General features: G+C 42.8%; 2 protein-coding genes across 4 annotated transcripts in view; one reads left to right on the top strand and one right to left on the bottom strand.

The window, feature by feature from the left end:
- Positions 1 to 4,521, top strand: part of LOC118393449 (rapamycin-insensitive companion of mTOR-like) — a 28,648-nt gene extending 24,127 nt beyond the window's left edge. For all 3 annotated transcript variants that reach the window (XM_035786131.2, XM_035786130.2, XM_035786132.2), the window contains 2 exons: positions 475 to 613; positions 959 to 4,521. In XM_035786131.2, coding sequence (XP_035642024.1) covers positions 475 to 613; positions 959 to 1,039 — 220 coding nt within the window. In that variant the 3' untranslated portion in view covers positions 1,040 to 4,521. The remainder of the gene's footprint in view (positions 1 to 474; positions 614 to 958) is intronic.
- LOC118393450 (elongation of very long chain fatty acids protein 7-like) lies at positions 4,522 to 20,762 on the bottom strand. Its single transcript, XM_035786133.2, has 8 exons — positions 20,578 to 20,762; positions 11,756 to 11,844; positions 11,211 to 11,401; positions 10,876 to 10,956; positions 10,487 to 10,543; positions 7,614 to 7,719; positions 5,383 to 5,519; positions 4,522 to 5,253 (listed from the first exon to the last, which is right to left on the bottom strand). Exons 1-8 carry the CDS (start codon positions 20,595 to 20,597, stop codon positions 4,990 to 4,992), a joined length of 945 nt encoding a protein of 314 aa, XP_035642026.1. The 5' UTR covers positions 20,598 to 20,762; the 3' UTR covers positions 4,522 to 4,989.
- Positions 20,763 to 20,968: the final 206 nt, after the last annotated feature.

Genomic DNA, 20,968 nt, shown 5'->3' with positions numbered 1-20,968 from the left:
ATCAGTAAATGTTAGTAATTTTTAACTGCAATGCAGTTGGTTGGTGACGATGACATGAAAATGTATTGAGGTTGACAAGCATTACACAGATTTAAAAATAAATACATAAATAGATTATTTTAAAAAACAGTAGCCTAAATGTAGGCTAATTTTCTTGAGGGGCAGTGAGGAGATTCAGGATCTTTCCCCCACACGTTTCCATGGCATTTCCATTGTTTTGGTCGAGTTCCAGTGACCTATTTACCGCATCCATAGCTCATTTTCAGTTTTCCACTCCCAGATAGTCCTAGCAGAATTCTTGCTTGAGAAATTGCCCTTTGCTGTGAAGGGATTTGTTTATTTTTGACCATTTAAATCGAAAACATTCCCTGAAAGGTTCTTAATTGTTACCCAGAAATTATTTTGATATTAAGATACAAAACAAAAATGGCTGCATTGGAGCTTTAATGGTGTCTGCTTTCTCTTTCTCTCCAGGATAAAAGAGAAGTTTCCCTATGCGTTTGATGATATCTGTTTGTACTCTGAGGTGTCTCACCTGCTGGCCCACTGTATGTTCCGCTTGCCCTCTCGACGCTTCATACAGGAACTCTTTCAGGACGTACACTTCATACCGGTAAGTTCCTCTTCTATACGGTCTCCATTTCTCCCCAGTCCCAAATTCATTCCTAGCCCCTATCTCTAGTTACTTATGTTGTTCTGGAAGAATTAGATGGGTTTATGGTAATAGCTCCAGGTCTTTGTTAGGTTAGGTGGATTTGTTCTCGCTATATTGCATATACATCCTTTCAGATCTTCTCTAGTAGTTAGGATGTATGGGTGATGGGTTGAGTGGCAGAGAGAGGAGACCGACGCTCCTCAACCCTTACACTTCCGAGTATGTTAGTGGTTACAACAGTAATATGACAGTCATCTCCTGTGACCTCTGACCTCATGCTCATGTCACATCCTGTCCCCTCAGATGTACGAGGAAGCAGAAGCGATCCTGTCGAAGCCACCAAAGCCCGTCGGAGTGGATATAGACCCTCCCACGAAGTTCTGACTTTCCTCGTCTCTGTCCTCCCCTCCCTGTTTAGACGCTGCTTTCCCTCCAACCCTCACATAGAGATACAGAGAGCAAGATAGTGAAAAAAGGGAGGGATGGAGAGAATAGGGGAGAAAGGATAAAAAAGAGGGGATAAGTTTAGCTGAAGTTCAAGATGGAGGGAGCATGGGTGTTAAAGAAGGTGTGAAAGTGTTGTCTCCAGTTGCTTGAGAAAGAGATCCAACTGTCTGAACAAATGAAACCTGACGCGTCTAGTTTTGTTCCTGCCTATGGCCAACAGGGGGAGCATTTTTACCAAATGCTGTTTTCAGACGGATGTACGAGCCTGACCAACAGACATCACAGGAGACGCATCAACTACATAACACATCACACTTAACCTAAACACAAGCTGGATGAAATATGACTAAGTCTTGAAGAATTTGATCTTGCTCTGGTGTATGCTGATATGAAATGAAAAGGGCATGTTCAGTCCATCCTAGTCAGTGCTGGACTCATCCTCTTCTCCCTCATAATGGAAACACTACAGAAGGTTCTAGAAGCCTCCCTCATAGTCATACCCTCAGTCGGTTTCTGCTAGAGATGGTTGTGCTGTGATCTCATAAGTTTATTATTTCCAACTCTGCTTATGATCAAAAGACTCATTCTTGTTTAAACGACCATTTTTCTATTTGTCTATAGACTGTCAGACAATCAAACATCAGTAGTGTTTTTAAAACATTTTTCCCCCATCTGGACATATGGAACATAACTGCTGTGGCTTGCTCTCTGTCACCCTTTCTGTATTCCTCTCTATCTCTGACCCTGGTTTGGAAGGACACTGCCTCTGACAGTGGCAACAGCTGGGTTCTCACACCTTTTCATTGATTCTTTTTTTATGGAGGTTGTCAGAAACCCTACCTCCGTGCTTCGCTCTCACTGCATGTACAAACGGCATGTCAAAACTGTAATATTAGATCATTGTCACTGTTTCTGAAAAGTGTTAATTTATTTCTTCCAAATGCTTCTAATAGTTTCATTGTCTTAAATCATAATAGGTTGCCATCACTTGTTTGCAAACTGGGGAAAGTAATTGTCCCCAAGTTGTTTTCACAATGCAGATATTGCTGTCGATCATTGGCTGAGATGAGAGGACAGGGTGACGTGATCATTTATGGATTGCTGTAAGGTTTCCATGGGAACAGGTTTCTGTTTCTATTGGTTAGTTTTGCTATTATGCTGCTACACAAGTGGACTCCTAGGGTGATTTATAGGTCTGTTGAGTGATGTCGGATCTATTTATTATATCTGTACCATAGCAGAGTGACTGAGAAGAGTTATTTATATTTTTTTTCCTTGAGACTGTATTATAATTCAATGATTTTTTTTGTGTGTTTTTTGCTTGAATCATGGTTTCCCTTGTATAATGTGTATAGTGTGTTTTGGGGCATTGCTGACCTAAAGAAGCATACAATCTTATTAAAGGGATACATTGTTAATAAAAAACAATCTTGAACTCCACAAACTGAGTGATGGTCTATTTTTATTTGTCTATGACAGCCTGTTAAAGTTGTTGATAGTTGGTATTATGCATTTTAATCAGCTTTCACATTGTCATTCTCAAATATTAAGGGCTTGTAAGTAAGCATTTCACGGTAAGGTGAATTCGTGTTGTATTCGGCTCATGTGACAAATAAAAATGGATCTGGAGAATGGTGTTATTACTATCAAAAGAATAAAGATGCTTTTCCCACATGGAACCGGTAGGTTCGCTAGACCTTCATTGGTTTCCTCGCACATAAAGGTGGCGGAATTAGCCTAAATCAAGGTCAGCATATGGCATATCTGTAAACACCTCCGCCACACCTTCATTTAAAGGTCTGAATTGGGCCCATAGTGTCATTTCGTGGGATTAATGCTCAGGCTCTAATCAATGTCCACAACCAATTTCAGTTCTGAAAAGGTTGTGTTAAGACAATTCTGAATTTTAAAATGAACAGAAACTGATTTAAATAAGTAGTTCCAGACCAGTGTAAAACATGACACTGTTTCAAAGCACCTCCCAGTAGAAAAATGTTTTCATGTTCTCAGAGTAGTGTTCATGTGCCTCAGGTCAGCTGTGCTGCTTTCCTATCATTCCAGTGTCTAAAATTGTCAACATGTGGACTCCAGATTCATTCAGCCATTTCAAAAAGTTATACTACTTATATCCGGCATTTACTGTTGAAAACAGTAAAAAATAAAATATTTGAACTGCTACAAACGAAGCCCCAATAATATAACACAGGTGATGTATAAAAACAGCATTTTATTTTTATATAAATACAAAAATAATTACTTTACACATGACTGTTTTTATACAGAATTAGCGGCATCATGGCCGGAGGGGCTTAGACAAAGGCACTGAACAGTAACCCATGGTGGATAACACGCTCACACTGGAGCTAACATCAGCAAATACATTTCAAATCAGCTAGATCGCTGTTGCTTATTGGACTCAGCCTACACCCCAGGCACTGGGGTTTTACTACACCTGTGGAGGCCCATCCTACACTTAGCTAATGCTGTGTCCTCAATCACCAGTTGAGCAGAGCTCGGAGGCGAAAACCAAAATGTGAACACACCCAGTGAGAAAGCATACTAACTGTCATACGCATGGCATAAGCACTGAACTCAATTTGGAAGAGTGGATATACAACTAATATGCATGCAGTGGTAAACAATGGCTACAATTAAAAAATAAAAAAAATTATGTGTCGTTCTTTGCTTGCGACAGAGCTAAAGTGAAATGTGCACTCTGCTCCGGTTCCTGTAAGAACAGTTGCTACACTTTTCTCTCTGGCTTCAAATGTCACACCGTCACTTCTGTTGGACATAATACAGACAGATTTCAATGAGATTCAAGTAGGCCTACAGCTCTTTAACAGTAGGAGCAGGTTGGCTTCCAAAGTTTCTCAGCACCAGTAGAGGCTGTGTCTCAAACCAGAGAGAAATGGGTGCAGAATTGATGAAAAGGTGTGTGGGGGGGGGTCAACACCAATACACTCCACTCAGTATACATGTAAACATCGGTTCTTACTGGCAAAATTGTTATCCTGTATCCTTCCACTATTACAGGTATACTATGGGTAGGGCCCAGAGTTTTTCCCAGCCATGTGACCAGACCCAGGAAATACATCAGGCCTCAACTATGGAGGATGGCTCACATACTCAAGACAGACAAAATCCTGCTACACTTTCAGTAGCAGAATATACAAATTGTTTACAATTAAATGCATAGAAAATGTATTAACATGATTTTTTAAAGTACAGGTATTGAAATATAGAAACCAGCTGAAATCAAGGTCACATTATAAAGTTGAATTCTACAGCCTAAGCTAGAGAGGTTCAGCACCAACTCTAAACGGCAAAGGTAATTTGGGCTGGTGGGACAAAGCTACTGAACTGCCCCAACATTGACTAACCTAACACACGTCTAACATCAACTATCTGTTTATAAATTTAAAACACTCAACTTGTGCTTTCACCCTGAACAGGAAAGAAAAGCACAGGTATAAAAGTTTAAAATATCTAATACAAAAAGTCCAGTAGAGCTTTGGTTCATAACTCTGAGAGATTGCTGTAGCAGAGAGAAAAGAAAATATCAGAAGGTCCAAAGGTGAGGGGTCAATTCTCTTTGAGTTCAATAATAGTGCACTGACTTTTATACTGGAAAACAAAACTCCTGCATACCTAACCTGGGATGAAATCAATAGTACAAAAAAATGTTACAATGGAAACCGTTTACGCCAAATGGAAAAAGACCATTTCTAGTAGACAAATTCACGTAGGTACCTATCCGTTTGGTTCCTAGTGAATACACCCCAGTACTCTAAATTCTAAATTCCATGTCTAATTTCAGTTCATGAATAGGCTCATATTCAAATGAGATCGACCCTTGATCCTGAGCCTGATTGACTGATCTCCTGTCACTTATCCTTGTCACAGTGGAAACCATTCCCGTTGGTTATTTCGCCGTTGGTTTTGTTGTAGGGGTGGGCCCAGGTTTTGGCCTGAAGTACCTTGGGAAGCCTCTTGCCCTTGGTGTAGGCGTGGTACCAGAAGTTGAGGAAGAGGAGGAGGAAGACCAGGCCATAGAGGCCAATTATGTAGATGAAGATGGGGAACTGGTAGGGACAGTCCTTCATGAAGAAGTACTGCCAGATGTGGGTGGTAACGATCACAAACTGGATCTGGAGGACAGACAGAGGAAGGTCAAATATGACTTGTTTTTAACATAATCCTATCCTTGTTCATAAGAACATATGACTTCTGATTCAAATTCAATTTCAACTCCCACACTAGTCTAGTGCAGTACGTACCAGCTGAATGGTGGTGAGGTACTTCTTCCACCAGAGGTACTTCTGGTAGGCGGGGCCCAGGGCAGACAGGCCGTAGTAGGAGTACATGATGACATGGACCACACAGTTCAACAGGGCATGGAATGTCCCCTGGCCACCTAGAGGACGAGATGAGCAATTAGCAGTTAGGATTTTTTTTGTTCTACAGGGCAGTGGTTCCCAAACTGTTTAGTCCCGTACCCCTTCAAAACATTCAACCTCCAGCTGCGTACCCACTGTAGCACCAGGGTCAGTGCACTCTCAAAAATGTTTGGTTTTTTTGCCATCATTGTAAGCCTGCCACACAAACACACTATACGATACATTTATTAAACATAAGAATGAGTTTGTCACAACCCGGCTCGTGGGAGGTGACAAAGATCTCTTATAGGACTAGGGCGCAAATAATAAATCAATAATTTTGCTCTTTATTTAACCATTTTACATATAAAACCTTATTTGTTCATTGACAATTGTGAATAACTCACCAGAGGGTGTGCTTGAAAGGATGCATATAACTCTGCAGTGTTGGGTTGTATTGGAGAGTCTTAGTCTTAAATCATTTTCCACACACAGTCTGTGCCTTGTATTTAGTTTTCATGCTAGTGAGGGCCGAGAATCCACTCTCACATAGGTACGTGGCTGCAAAGGGCATCAGTGTTTTAACTGCGCGATTTGCCAAGGCAGAACACTATTTGGCAACCCAGAAATCTGTCTGTGGCTTCTGATTAAATTCAATTTTCATAGAACCACTTGTTGCAATTTCGATGAGGCTCTCTTGTTCAGATATCGGTAAGAGGACCCGAGGCAGGACATGAAAGGGATAACGAATCCAGTTATATGTGTCATCCGTTTCGGGAAAGTACCTGCGTAATTGCGCACCCATCTCACTCAGGTCCTTCGCTATATCACATTTGACATTGTTCGTAAGCTTGAGTTAATTTGCACACAAAAAAATTATACAATGATGGAAAGACCTGTCTGTTGTCCTTGTTAATACAGACAGAGAAGAGAAGAGCTCCTTAACTCCTTAATCATAGCCTCAATTTTGTCCCACACATTGAATAGTTGCAGGGAGTCCCTGTAATCCTAGATTCAGATCATTCAGGCGAGAAAAAAACATCACCCAGATAGGCCAGTCGTGTGAGAAACTCGTCATCATGCAAGCGGTCAGACAAGTGAAAATTATGGTCAGTAAAGGAAACTTTTAAGTTTGTCTCTCAATTCAAAAAAACGTGTCAATACTTTGCCCCTTGATAACCAGCGCACTTCTGTATGTTTTAAAAGCGTTACATGGTTGCTGCCCATATCATTGCATAGTGCAGAAAATACACGAGTTCAGGGGCCTTGCTTTTACAAAGTTAACCATTTTCACTGTAGTGTCCAAAATAGTATTTAAGCTGTCAGGCATTCCCTTGGCAGCAAGAGCCTCTTGTGGATGCTGCAGTGTACCCAAGTGTTGTCGGGAGCAACTGCTTGCCAGTGAGGCTATGATTAAGGCAAAGTTAACTGGAGTGTTAACACTTGGGTACACTGCAGCATCCACGAAAGGCTCTCGCTGCCAAGGGAATGCATGACAGCTTGAAATACTATTTTGGATACTATACTAACTTTGTCTTCCTGTCATGGCTTTTGCATCATCAGTACAGATACCAACATGAGCAGCAGTCACGTTTGGCCACATACGAACCGTTAGTGGAATTCCCGCGAGAGAGTAACGGTTAATGTGATTGGATGTTAATTATTTGACTGTATTTGACATTGTGTTGTTATTTCGCTGAACACTAGATGGTTTAATTTGATTTTTGGCAGTGAAACGAGGCCACTCTGGTGAGAAAAAAACTCACACAAATGTATAGCCCTGTTGGAAAATATAAATGAACTGTTTGAAAAAAAAACATTTGAAAAAAATAAACACTTTTTTAATGTGGATCACATTTTTATTGGGCGTACCCCCGACGGCATTGCGCGTACCCCTGAAGGTACACGCACCCCAGTTTGAGAATAACTGCTATAAGGCAATGCTATCCCTAAGTGGCCATGTTTCTGTGTTCCAATTTGACAACAGCTACTAAGGAAGACAACATGCTTAATGAATACTGACATTTTCCTGGTAGAGACCATCACTAATCTGCTGGTATAATCCATTAGGAGTTATGACACCAATGTGCTAATACAGTCACTGTACCAATTCAAGCCCTTGTATACTGTACCTGGAGCGAACCGGACCCCAAACCACCAGGTAAAGGGCATGATAGAGTGATGATAGACATGGAGGAACGTAACCTGACTGTTCTTCTTCCTCAGAACAAAGAAGATCTGAAAGAAAGGGAGAATTCAGCCATTTAACTTAAAGGCCCAGTGCAATCAAAATTCATTTTTTTCCTGTGGTTTATATCATATTGTACAGCAGCTAATGAAACTAACACTGTGAAAGTCTGAAAAAATGTGATCAGTGTAATTTCCTAAAAAGTTGCTGGTTGAAAATACAATCTACACAGAACCTTCTAAATCAGCAGATTTGAACGGGGGGTCTGCTTTCCATGGTGTAAATAGGTGAATAAACCAATAAAGAGCGTTCCAAACCGCTTTGCCAATAACAGCTATTTTTCAGTTTCTCTCTCCCCACTCAGACCACTTACAGACAGTCCTAGTAAAATTATTGCTTGAGAAGTAATTTACCAAAAAAGCTATTTTTGCTCAAATTAATGGAAATCTATTACAAATCAAATCAAATTGTATTCGTCATATGCGCCGAATACAACAGGTGTAGACCTAACAGTGAAATGCTTGCATACGGGCCCCTAACCAACAATGCAGGTAAAAAAATACAGATAAGAATAAGAAATAAAAGTAAAAAGTAATTAAAGAGCAGCAGTAAAATAACAACAACGAGACTATATACAGGGGGGTACCAGTACAGAGTCACTGTGCGGGGACACCGGTTAGTTGAGGTAATACGTACATGTAGGTAGAGTTATTAAAGTGACAATGCAAAGATGATAAAAACAGAGAGTAGCAGCGGTGTAAAAGAGGGAGAGTCGGGGGGGGGGCAATGCAAATAGTTTGGGTAGCCATTTCATTAGATGTAGAAGCTGTTTAGAAGCCTCTTGGACCTAGACTTGGCGCTCCGGTAATACTTGCCGTGCGGTAGCAGAGAGAACAGTCTATGACTAGGGTGGCTGGAGTCTGACTATTTTTAGGGCCTTCCTCTGACACCACCTGGTATAGAGGTCCTGGATGGCAGGAAGCTTGGCCCCAGTGATGTACTGGGCTGTACGCACTACCCTCTATAGTACCTTGCGGTCGGAGGCCAAGCAGTTTCCATACCAGGCAGTGATGCAACCAGTCAGGATGCTCTCGATGGTGCAGCTGTAGAAGCTTTTGAGGATCTGAGGACCCATGCCAAATCTCTTCAGGGAATAGGCTGTGTCGTGCCCTGTTCACGACTAGCTTGGTGTGCTTGGACCATGTTAGTTTGTTGGTGATGTGGACAGCAGGGAACTTGAAGCTCTCAACCTGCTCCACTACAGCCCCATCGATAAGAATGGAGGCGTGCTTGGTCCTCCTTTTTCTGTAGTCCACAATCATCTCCTTTGTCTTGATCACGTTGAGGGAGAGGTTGTTGTCCAGGCACCACACAGCCAGGTCTCTGACCGCCTCCCTATATGTTGTCTCGTCATTGTTGGTGATCAGACCTACCACTGTTGTGTCTTCGGCAAAACTTAGTGATGGTTCTGGAGTCATGCCTGGCCGTGCAGTCATGAGTGAACAGGGACTAAGCAAGCACCCCTGAGGGGCCCCTGTGTTGAGGATCAGCGTGGCGGATGTGTTGCTACCTACAGTTACCACCTGGGAGCGGCCTGTGAGGAAGACCAGTTGCAGAGGGGGGTGTTTTGTCCCAGGGTCCTTTGCTTATTGATGAGCTTTGAGGGCACTATGGTGTTGAAGACTGAGCTGTAGTCAATGAATAGCACTCCTATGTAGGTGTTCCTTTCGTCCAGGTGGAAAGGGCCATGTGGAGTGCAATAGAGATTGCATCATCTGTGGATCTGTTGGGGCGGTATGAAAGTTGGAGTGGGTCTAGGGTTTCTGGGATAATGGTGTTGATGGGAGCTATGACCAGCCTTTCAAAGCACTTCATGGCTACAGATTTGAGTGCTACGGGTCGGTAGTCATTTAGGCAGGTTATCTTAATGTTCTTGGGCACAAGGACTATGGTGGTCTGCTTAAAACATGTTGGTATTATAGACCCCGACAGGGAGAGGTTGAAAATGTCAGTGAAGCCACTTGCCAGTTGGTCAGCGCATGCTCGCTGCACACATCGTGGTAATCCGTCTGGCCCTGCGGCCATGTGAATGTTGACCTGTTTAAAAGGCCTTACATCGGCTGCGGACAGTCTTCCGGAACAGCTGGTGCTCTCATGCAGGTTTCAGTGTTATTTTCCTCGAAGCGAGCATTTAAGTAGTTCAGCTCGTGTCACCAGGCAGTTCTCGGCTGTGCTTCCCTTTGTAGCATGTAATGGTTTGCAAGCCCTGCCACGTCCAACGAGCGTCAGAGCTGGTCTTGTACAATTCGAACTTAGTCCTGTATTGACGCTTTGCTTGTTTGATGGTAAATCAGAGGGCATAGCGGGATTTCTTATAAGCTTCTGGGTTAGAGTACCGCTCCTTGAAAGCAGCAGCCTCTAGCCTTTAGCTCAGTGTGGGTGTTGCCTGTAATCCATGGCTTCTGGTTGGGGTATGTAGAAATGGTCACTGTTGGGACAACGTCATTGATGCACTTATTGATGAAGCCAATGACTGATGTGGTGTACTCCTCAATACCATAGGAAGAATTCCGGAACATATTCTAGTCTGTACTAGCAAAACAGTCCTGTAGCTTAGCATATGCTTCATCTGACCACTTTTGTATTGATCTAGTCACTGGTGCTTCCTGCTTCAAGTACAGTAAGGTACTTGATTGTTACCCAGAGATGATTTCATATTGATATAAAAACAGCTGCATTGGGACAAAGAAAAAAACAGACAACTGAACAAGCGAGACACAGACAGTCAGAAAGCTGTACTAAAGGGAATCAGCTTACTGTGTCCAACATCTCTATGAACTTTGAGAAGTAGTAGAGCCAACAGGTCCCAGCCATCTAAAAGGAGGAGAGCGAGGTTAGCAAGACAGGAATAATTACATTTCTTACAGATAAGCAAAACCATCCAATTCAAAATGGTGGTGACCTGACAGGCCTCACCACACGACTAATGACATTATGCAACACAGAAAACGTGGTGTGAGTCACGGCTATGGTATGGCCTGCTCTCAATGATTCTTTGTTCCAAAAGTTTGTTAGCATTCTAGAGTCAGTGGAGGAATCCACAGGTGAATGGGTGTTAATAGAGACAAAGGAACTACCAGAACTAGTAGTTTGAAGATGTCTTCCTGTACTGTATAGCAGGTTGCGTCACATTCTACCGCTCTTACCCTCAATGCCTGCGGCGAGTCCGAGTAGTCCACTAGGTCGCAGTGGAACGTGTAGCCCGTCCCCCAGCCCGACATCACATACTACATACAGTAAGAGACAATTCGTTCAAATCAACAGACTCCTAATCACAACACAGTTGTCGTTGCGCTTGCTCTCCTTTAAACAAAGACTAGACGCCAACTGAAACGCACATTGAAACTAAAGAATGTAGTGGAAAGTATTACAAAGTGGAAACCACGGTGGTTGAGTTTTTTTGCTAAACAAGATTGTATTGCTAGATGAGGCAGTAACAAACACTAGAGCCTGTCAGAAGTCCATTGAGAAAGAGACCCACCTCATAGCACATGTAGAGGGACAAGGCGACCACGCTGAAGTTGTAGAAAATGAGAATTTCTTTGAGTTGGAAAGCCTTGCGGTTCTCCATGAGTCTGGGCCCCAGCCGGGTGACAAAGTAGATGTACGCCACGATTATTATGGTTTGGGGGAGCGGCGATGACATGAGAAACCAGTCCTCTGTCCTGGGGTCTGGAAAGCAGAGAAGGGTTGAGTGTGATTCCACATAACTCAATACATCATGCTATCTAGCCAACCATTTTCTCTCAGATACACCAATATGAACAAGTTTAAGAGGGTAGATTTAGAGTCGATTCCTATGGCTTGTAATTATCAGCACCATTTCATCAACCCCAAAAGACCAACCATGGCTAGATGAAGAGTCTATATCTGTCCGTTTCCACCAAGTAACACAATGGAAGAGAATGTTGCATAAGGCTTTTATGCATTATCCTCTGGCTTCCACCGGAATTGAACATTTACCTTTTTAATACCAAAACTAAAAATCTATGCGTCGCTGGACAGTAGTTAGTGATGGATCCTCACCTGCATTCTTCATGAAGTTTTCATACCAGAGTCCGGCCCTGTCCGTTAGATCCCTGAACTCCATATCTCTCTGAGCTCCTGTAGCCGTCCTGGAGGAGGACACACACAGGTAAGAGGTTAGAGATCAGTGCTGTGACAGAGGTAAGACAGTGGTTCTTGCTTATCCGGGATCCTTGGGACATCCAACTATGACGTCACCCAATTGAAGTAGAAATGTAAAAGAGTTCGGGTTCGGTCAGGGTTAAGGGTTAAGGGTTAAGGGTTAAGGATGTCCCAAGAATTCCGTATAGCACTAACCCAGAGATCAGATGTATACGTTCAGGCAGTCCTACAGTAGTTTTCTTGGATGGGATGATCCACCTGAAATTAACATCCCTTCAATTTCAATCGTACTCTCTTGACTTAAATGGTCATAACATTTGCATGTTCTAGTTCTAGATCACCCCATTTCCCTCTAATAAATAAGCATGCACCATATTCAAATACTCTGTGACCAAAGTGGATGGGCCATATACAATTATACCAGCCCTGAATGAAAGGCTGTATTGTTGAAGTAAAATGAGTCCAATCAGCATCTCGCTCTCTCCTCTTGGTCAGTATCTCATTGGAAGACAAGGGATGGAGTGTTGACAGTACAATGGCCATCAGTCAGGCTTCCTCACCCATAGGGTTCTGGTGCACTAAATAGTGAATAGGGTGCCATTTGGAAATACAGACAGTCAGCATGCAGGGAACAGCAAAGCACTCATTCACTGGAGTGTGTGGCACACGTGCACACAGGGACAGTCATTATAATGAAGACAATACTATAATAATTCTGTTATACAACTAACGTCAGCTTTGGGAAAGGTAAACTGATATTTAGAATGCAGGTCATCTTGAATGGGAAGATGTTGAGTAGGACGACATGGGCTATTAGTCGTACAACAGAATTTGGCGGGAGGGAAGATTAGGATCCACACAGACAGATTAAGGAGCAACACTGGATCGGTCAACCAATGATACCCATTATTAACATGGAGGGAGCTAAGGATAAATGGCATTCACAGAGAACAGCTACATGAGGCTAGGGTTACTGTCCTGACATCTCTCTATTCAATACAATTACAACCTGGAAGGGTGGGGGGGGGGGGAAGACGGGCTGAACCCTTGTTCTCTTTCCCATCACTGGAGACACCAAGAAACCTACCGATTCTACAGATCCACACAATGCAAGATCATCCTACATGCCTGAAACTATAAATTCAGTCTTTTGGAAGTACTTTACTTAAAAGTATTCCAAAATACAAACAAGTACTGTGCGCTGCTTGTCGTTGAGAAGAGACTTCTTCAACTCAAACCCGCAGTCTACAAAATCCAACAGAACAGACCGCGTAGAAAGTTCCAGACTACGGGATACACAGGGTTATCTGGGAAAGCCTGCCATTTGAAACTTCCAAGATAAGTAGGCTTTAAAAAGGTGCATTATACAGATATCGCTCTGCCATTTCCTGGTTGCTACAATTCTGATAGTTTGCCTAATTTCAGTTAATGTGACAAAACAAGCAAGTATAGTGTAGCGAATCATTGTACCATCTAAAACGGCGTGAAATATATTTTCCATAACCAAAAATATTGTATTTTCAGCTGTTTGATGCAAAAAGGAACCTTTACAGGAAGCACAGAAATAGCACACATAGAACAGATCTACCACTTCTTAGACCTGGCAATGAGTGAGATCTATAGCTCACATTTCTATGTGAAATTGTTCAGGTCGCCCAAAAAGTTAAATATTGAGATTTAACAATCAAATGATATCTGACTGGTTTTGGGGGGAAAAAGTCCAATGCAACCGTTTTTATCTCAATATCAAATCATTTCTGGTTAAAAATTAAGTACCTTACTGTGATATTTTTAAATTAAAATGGTCAAAAAGAAACAAAAGCTTCTAGCTTCTTAGCAAAGAGCAATTTCTCAAGCAAGAATTTTGCTTGAGGGGGAAGAGGAAAACTAAAAACTAGTAGTTATTGGCAGATGTTTGGAACTATTTCTTATTGGTCTATTAAGACAAATGAAATTCACAGGCTGGAATCCCCCAAAATATGTATATAGTGATCAAAACAAATTACTTTGATAAATAGATAAGTAGCATATCGTTTTTAAATGTTTGCATGCTTTCTCCTTCGAGAAAACAATAGCTGATTCAAAGGGGGTGTGGCAGATTTCTAAACTCTTCGGTGAAGAACTCCGGTAGGATACACTTGTGCTTCCTCGCCAAAAGGAGGCTATCGAAGTGGGGAGGACCGTCTTCTGTTTGCCTACTAACGAATTTCCTCACTCCTCGGTTACCGGGTCAAGGAGGAGAGAGGATGGGCTTCTGCTCAAACGGGAAAATGCCATCGTCTTAGTGGAGCAGCTCCCTTTAACGGCACAAATCCCCAGGGCCATCACTACACCCAGACAAGGGGATGATTCATGGGCCATTCAACACTAGATTTACCTGTATAATTTAGATACGAGTACAAGTAAGCCTACAGGATATGCCCTGAACTGGCTGTACATGTTCAAGCACCAGGTTTCCCTGTATAAAACGTACATCCATTAAAGCCACCATTGTTCCTGTACCCAAGAGTGCAAAGGTAACTGAACTAAATGACTACCGCCCTAATAGGTCCACAGACGATGCAATCGCCATCACACTGCCCTATCCCATCTGGACAAGAGGAATACCTATGTAAAAATGCTGTTCATTAACAATAGCTCAGCATACAACAAACACCATAGTAACCTCCAAGCTTATCAATAAGCTTGAGGCCCTGGGTCTCAACCCCACCCTGTGCAACTGGGTCCTGGACTTCCTGACGGGCTGCCCCCAGGTGGTGAAGGTAGTTCCTCGGCGTACACATCATAGACAAACTGAAATGGTCCACCCACACAGACAGCGTCGTGAAGAAGGCACAGCAGCACCTCTTCAACCTCAGTAGGCTGTAGAAATTTGGCTTGTCACCAAAAACCATTAAACCTTTACAGATGCACAATTGAGAGCATCCTCTCGGGCTGTATCACAGCCTGGTACGGCAACTGCATCGCCCACAACCGCAGGGCTCTCAAGAGGGTGGTGAGGTCTGCACAATGCATCACCAGGGGCAAACTACCTGCCCTCCAGGACATCTACACCACCCGATGTCACAGGAAGGCCAAAAAGATCATCAAGGACAACAACCACCGAGCCACTGCCTGTTTCCCCCGCTACCACCCAGAAGGCGAGGTCAGTACGGGTGCATCAAAGCCGGGACCGAGAGACTGAAAAACAGCTCCTATCTCAAGGCCATCAGACTGTTAAACAGCCATCACTAGCACAGAGAGGCTGCTGCCTACATACAGACATGAAATCATTGACCACTTTAATACATGGAACACTAGGCACTTTAATAATGTTTACATATCTTGCATTACTCATCTCATATGTATATACTGTATTCTATCTATTGCATCTTAGCCTATGCCGCTCTGTCATTGCTCATCCATATATTTATATATTCTTATTCCATTCCTTTACTTAGATTTGTGTGTATTAGGTATTTGTTGTGGAATTGTTAAATAACACTTGTTAGACGTTGCACAAGCATTTCGCTACACTTGCAAAAAATCTGCTAACCATGTGTATGTGACCAATACATTTTTATTTGAAATCACTTGAGTTGAGCTGAGGGCAAGTAATGTTACTACTGCCGGGCTAGACAATCTGGACCCTCTCTTTCTAAAATTATCAGCCTCCATTGTTACAACCCCTATTACCCGTCTGTTCAAACTCTCTTTCGTATCGTCCAAGATTACTACAGATTGGAAAGCTGCCACGGTCATCCCCCTCTTCCAAAGGGGGTGACACTCTCTACCCAAACTGTTACAGACCTATATCCATCCTGCCCTGCCTTTCTAAAGTCTTCAAAAGCCAAGTTAACAAACAGATCACTGGCCATTTCGAATCCCACTGTACCTTCTCCGCTGTGCAATCCGGTTTCCGAGCTGGTCAATGGTGCACCTCAGCCACGCTCAAGGTACTAAATGATATCATAACCGCCATCGATAATTGACAGTACTGTGCAGCAGTCTTCATCGACCTGGCCAAGACTCTGTCAATCACTGTATTCTTATTGGCAGACTCAACAGCCTTGGTTTCTCAAATGACTGCCTCACCTGGTTCACCAACTACTCTCAGATAGAGTTCAGTGTGTCAAATCAGAGGGCCTGTTGTTCGACCTCTGGCAGTCTCTATGGGAGTACCACAGGGATTCAATTCTCGGGCCGACTCTTTTCTCTGTATATATCAACAATGTCGCTCTTGCTGCAGGTGATTCCTTGATCCACCTCTACGCAGACAACACCATTCTGTATACATCTGGCCCTTCTTTGGACACTGTGTTAACAAACTTGCAAACAAGCTTCAAAGCCATAGAAGACTCATTGGCCCCCAACTGCTCTTAAACGGTAGTAAATCTAAATGCATGCTCTTCAACCGATCGCTGCCCACACCCGCCTGCCCGACTAGCATCACTACTCTGGACGGTTCTGACTTAGAATATGTGGACAACTACAAATACCTAGGTGTCTGGCAAGACTGTAAATTCTCCTTCCAGACTCATATTAAACATCTCCAATCCAAAATTAAATCTAGAATCGGCTTCCTATTTAGCAACAAAGCCTCCTTCACTCTTGCTGCCAAACATACCCTCGTAAAACTGACTATCCTACCGATCCTCGAAGATGTCATTTACAAAATAGCCTCAAACACTCTGCCATCCGTTTTGTCACCAAAGCCCCATATACCACCCACCACTGCAACCTGTATGCTCTCGCCAGCTGGCCCTCACTACATAATCGTCGCCAGACCCACTGGCTCCAGGTCATCTACAAGTCTTTGCTAGGTAAAGCTCCGCCTTAACTCAGCTCACTGGTCACCATAACAACACCCACCCGTAGCATGCGCTCCAGTAGGTATATCTCACTGGTCATCCCCAAAGCCAAGACCCCCTTTGGCAGACTTCCCTTCCAGTTCTCTGCTGCAAATGAATGGAACGAATTGCAAAAATCATGGAAGTAGGAGACTTATATCTCAACTCGCTAACTTTAAGCATCAGCTATCTAAGCAGCTTACCGATCACTGCAGCTGTACACAGCCCATCTGTAAATAGCCCATTCAAACTTCCTACCTCATCCCCATATTGTTTTTATTTACTTTTTTTGCACACCAGTATTTCTACTTGCACATCATCTGCACATCCATCACTCCAGTGTTAATTACTTCGCTACTATGGCCAATTTATTGCCTTACCTCCTTACGCCATTTGCACTCACTGTATATATACTTTTTTATTGTGTTGACTGTACGTTTGTTTATTCCATGTGTAACTCTGTGTTTTTATTTGTGTCACACTGCTTTGCTTTATCTTGACCAGGTCGCAGTTGTAAATGAGAACTTGTTCTCAACTGGCCTACCTGGTTAAATAAAAGGTGAAAGAAAAACAAAAAACTTATGGCATCAACATAAGATCAACATAATAAAATGAGGTGATTCCTTGGGCAAACTGCACTACCATGTGGATCTACACAACACTTTACAGGTCATGCAGGTTTCCTGTTTTACTGATAAGGTGTGGTGCCACACAATGGGATAGCACTGGATGTCTGAGTCATTCAAACCTTTGGTTGACACCATTATAAGACACACACACACACACACACACACACACACACAAGCTTTCACATGTTAATTTCAGTTTATGCAATTGACACCTTTCCTGTCTGACAGCTCCCAACCCTTACAAAAAAAGATTGCAGACAAAGTGCAGTATAACTGCAGTATGCTGCAAATACAGTGTCCAAAATACACGTTTTTTTACTGCAGTAATTTTCAGTTCAACTGCAGTTATTCTGCAATGACTGCTTCCAAAATAACACATTCGACTGCAGTTACTGCACTTTTATTGCAGTTTCAAAACGGCAATCTTTTTTTGTAAGGGACCCTGATGAAGCTAGTCCAACTGGCCACCAGATGGCACTAATATTCCTTTGACATAATTTGTCATCTGCGTCTGACTTTAAAGTGCCCAGGCAGCTAAACACTCATGTCCCCCTGGCAGCCTGACAGCCTGCTTGTACATAAATAAATAATCCTACATAAATTCAGGCTGCAAAGGTGTCAGTTTCCTCCTTAACTCGATTCGACAGGGAAAATATGCGGAACGTCTTAATAAAACAATTTTCCACCACTATTTTCAGACAACTTCTAGATGTTGCACACTCTTTTCAGTGCAGCAGTCTTTTTTACCCATGAAAATGGTGCTGGAAAATGGTGTTTTATTATGACAGTATGCATATTTTCCCAGCTCTTTTAGGCAGGTGGGCCATTAAATCGAGTTGAGGAGGACCCGACACCTTTGCAGCCTGAATGGAGGATGCTTTATGTACTAGCCGGACTCTGGGGGACACGAGTGTAAAGCTGGATGGGCTGAGAAGGGTAACAATTCCCCCACCTGTTGGGCATTGCTTTCCTGCAGGTCTGTCAACGACGGCAGGTGTTTGGTAGGCAGGAGCGAAAGACATTGTGTGCGTCGGTACACAGCAGGCAGGATAGGTAGCTAGCTAGGACACGGTAAACTGTTTCCTTCAACCCCCGCCTGCTGGGCACTACTTTCCCACAGTTCTGTTAACAACGGTGAGGGCAGATGTTCAGCAGGTGTTAGCGAAGGACATTGTGTGCTAGCTAGCAAAGACACCGGTAGACTGTCCTTTACCCCCAAAAGACTGATAATACTTGTATTTTCTTTTTGACCCACATCTTTAAATCTTAGACAATGAGGGGAAATCCAGGAAACCAGTCAGTATCTGGTGTGACCACCATTTGCTTCATTTTCGACATCTCCTTCACATACGAGTTGATCAAGCTGTTGATTGTGGTCTGTGGATTTTTCTCCCAGTCTTCTTCAATGGCTGTGCAAAGTTGCTGGATATTGGCGGGAAATGGAACACGCTGTCATACACGTCGATCCAGAGCATCCCAAGCACGCTCAATGGGTGACATGTCTGGTGAGAATGCAGACCATGGAAGACCTGGGCCATTTTCAGCTTCCAGGAATTGTGTACAGATCCTTGCGACATGGGGTCATGCATTATAATGCTGAAACATGTGGTGATGAAGGCGGATGAATGGCATGACAATGGACTTCAGGATCTCGTCACGGTATCTCTGTGCATTCAAATTGCCATCAATAAAATGCAATTGTCTTTGTTGTCTGTAGCTTATGCCTGCCCATACCGTAATCCCACTGTCACCATGGGTTCACAACATTGACGTCAGCAAACCACTTGCCCACATGACACCATACACGTGGTCTGCGACTGGTTGGAAGCCAAATTCTCTAAAATGATGTTGGAGGCAGCTTATGGTAGAGAAATTAACATGACATTCTATAGCAACAGCGCTGGTGGACATCCCTGCAGTTAGCATGCCAATTACACCCTCCCTCAAAACTTGAGACATCTGAGGCATTGTGTTGTGAGAAAACAGCACATTTTAGTGGCCTTTTTTCCCCAGCACAAGGTGCAACGATCATACTGTTGAATCAGCTTCTTGATATGCCACACCAGTCAGGTGGATGGATTATTTTTGCAAAGGAGAAATGCTCACTATCAGGGACTTAAATTAGTTTGGAACATTTCTGGCATCTTTTATTTCAGCTACTGAAATAAAGTAAGGGTTTATGAATGTCATTTTTAAAGTATAGATTGCATAGCGACTTGGAAGAATTCGGAGGTTCATACAAAAACAAACTGGTCTTGAAATACTTGTCTATTTAAATACAGGACTGGGTTGGTGAAAGGGGAACCCTTACTGTCACCTCTCCAGACACGTAAAATCAGTGAGTGATTACTTCAAGTGAGAATGCATGCATTTAAAGTACTCAAATAAGGCCCAGTAGCATAAAACGTCTTACGTGTATTTCCTTAACTTTAAATCAGTCGCACAAAACATTTTCGGGGGAATTACCCCCTTAAATTAAGTGATCAAGTTAAGGGTGCCCATTATGTCCCTTAACTGAATCATTCAGTATGGATATCAATGTAAACATGCATTTGTGGAGATGAATGTCGCTTTCTTCTGCCCTGATTTCAAAAGGAATACAGTCACCAGTTAGCTAGCTAAATAATGGAAGGTGCTTAACCCAAGCCCCTACAAAGCTACCTACTCTTAATTAGCTTGACGTGCTAGAAAGTAATAGAAACAAGTTGAGAACTAAAATAAATGGTTTAATATCTTCGGGAATCAATTCGTTTCTCCTTTCTTGAACGCAGAAGTTCTATTTTACGATCTCGTTGACAAGACCTTCAGTAAGTGATTCAAGTAGTCTCCATGGTACCCGGAGTCTTTCTTGCCGTACCTGCCTTCAAACTACCGTAAAACCCTTAAATGATGTCCTTACTTAAGGAAATGTTTGAGGGGCTCTATGCAACACCCTTAGGTATAAGGAAGTTATTCCTTAATGGAACACGTAAGATGTTTTATGCAATTAGTCTTCACAGAAAGGAATTCCGTCATAGTAATCCCGGTAGTAACTCGTCGGTCAAGACTCATCACCCGCCCATGTCAACCAGCCCTAGAGGACTGGCACGAGACCTGATGAAAACAGGAATCGTTCAGCGATGCAGCAACACAGAAAAAACAGGCATCCCAAAAATATGTTTAGCCTATCACATACGGTAATATGACAGCCTCCCAGTGTATACTGCTGAAGTAAAGTTATTATTCAGTGTATCAATGCCGTAACATAGCCTTATTCACAAACCTCCAATTTTGTGAGAGCATCCTACTACTCCGTCCTACGTTACTTCTCCTCCAGTGCTTTTGCCAGTGGGTCAGCTGTGAGCGTTTGACGAATGGGGTGTCAAACTCTAGCAATTTGCAAAAAGAGTCCCATAGTCCCCTCCCTGTGTAACTGCTGTGCGTTGATACGGAAAGAGGGCGGGGAATGAGCCTGACGTTTGCTTTCTTCGAGAAACCGGTCGAAACGGATTGGCAACATTGGGGAAACCTGTCGTTATGAACTTTGAATAATACTTTTAAGATACACTGTGCTAAACATTTCTTAAAGAACAACTTCAATTTGGAATTTCATCCCTCATTATATATTCTCCCATTTTGGTGGCTTCGGTTTTGTTACTTTGTAACTAACTAAT

The sequence above is a fragment of the Oncorhynchus keta genome, chromosome 14, assembly GCF_023373465.1.
Source record: "Oncorhynchus keta strain PuntledgeMale-10-30-2019 chromosome 14, Oket_V2, whole genome shotgun sequence".
Taxonomy (NCBI): domain Eukaryota; kingdom Metazoa; phylum Chordata; class Actinopteri; order Salmoniformes; family Salmonidae; genus Oncorhynchus; species Oncorhynchus keta.
The sequence above is the reverse complement of the archived record's forward strand: the minus strand, read 5'-3'. Positions and strand labels throughout refer to the sequence as shown.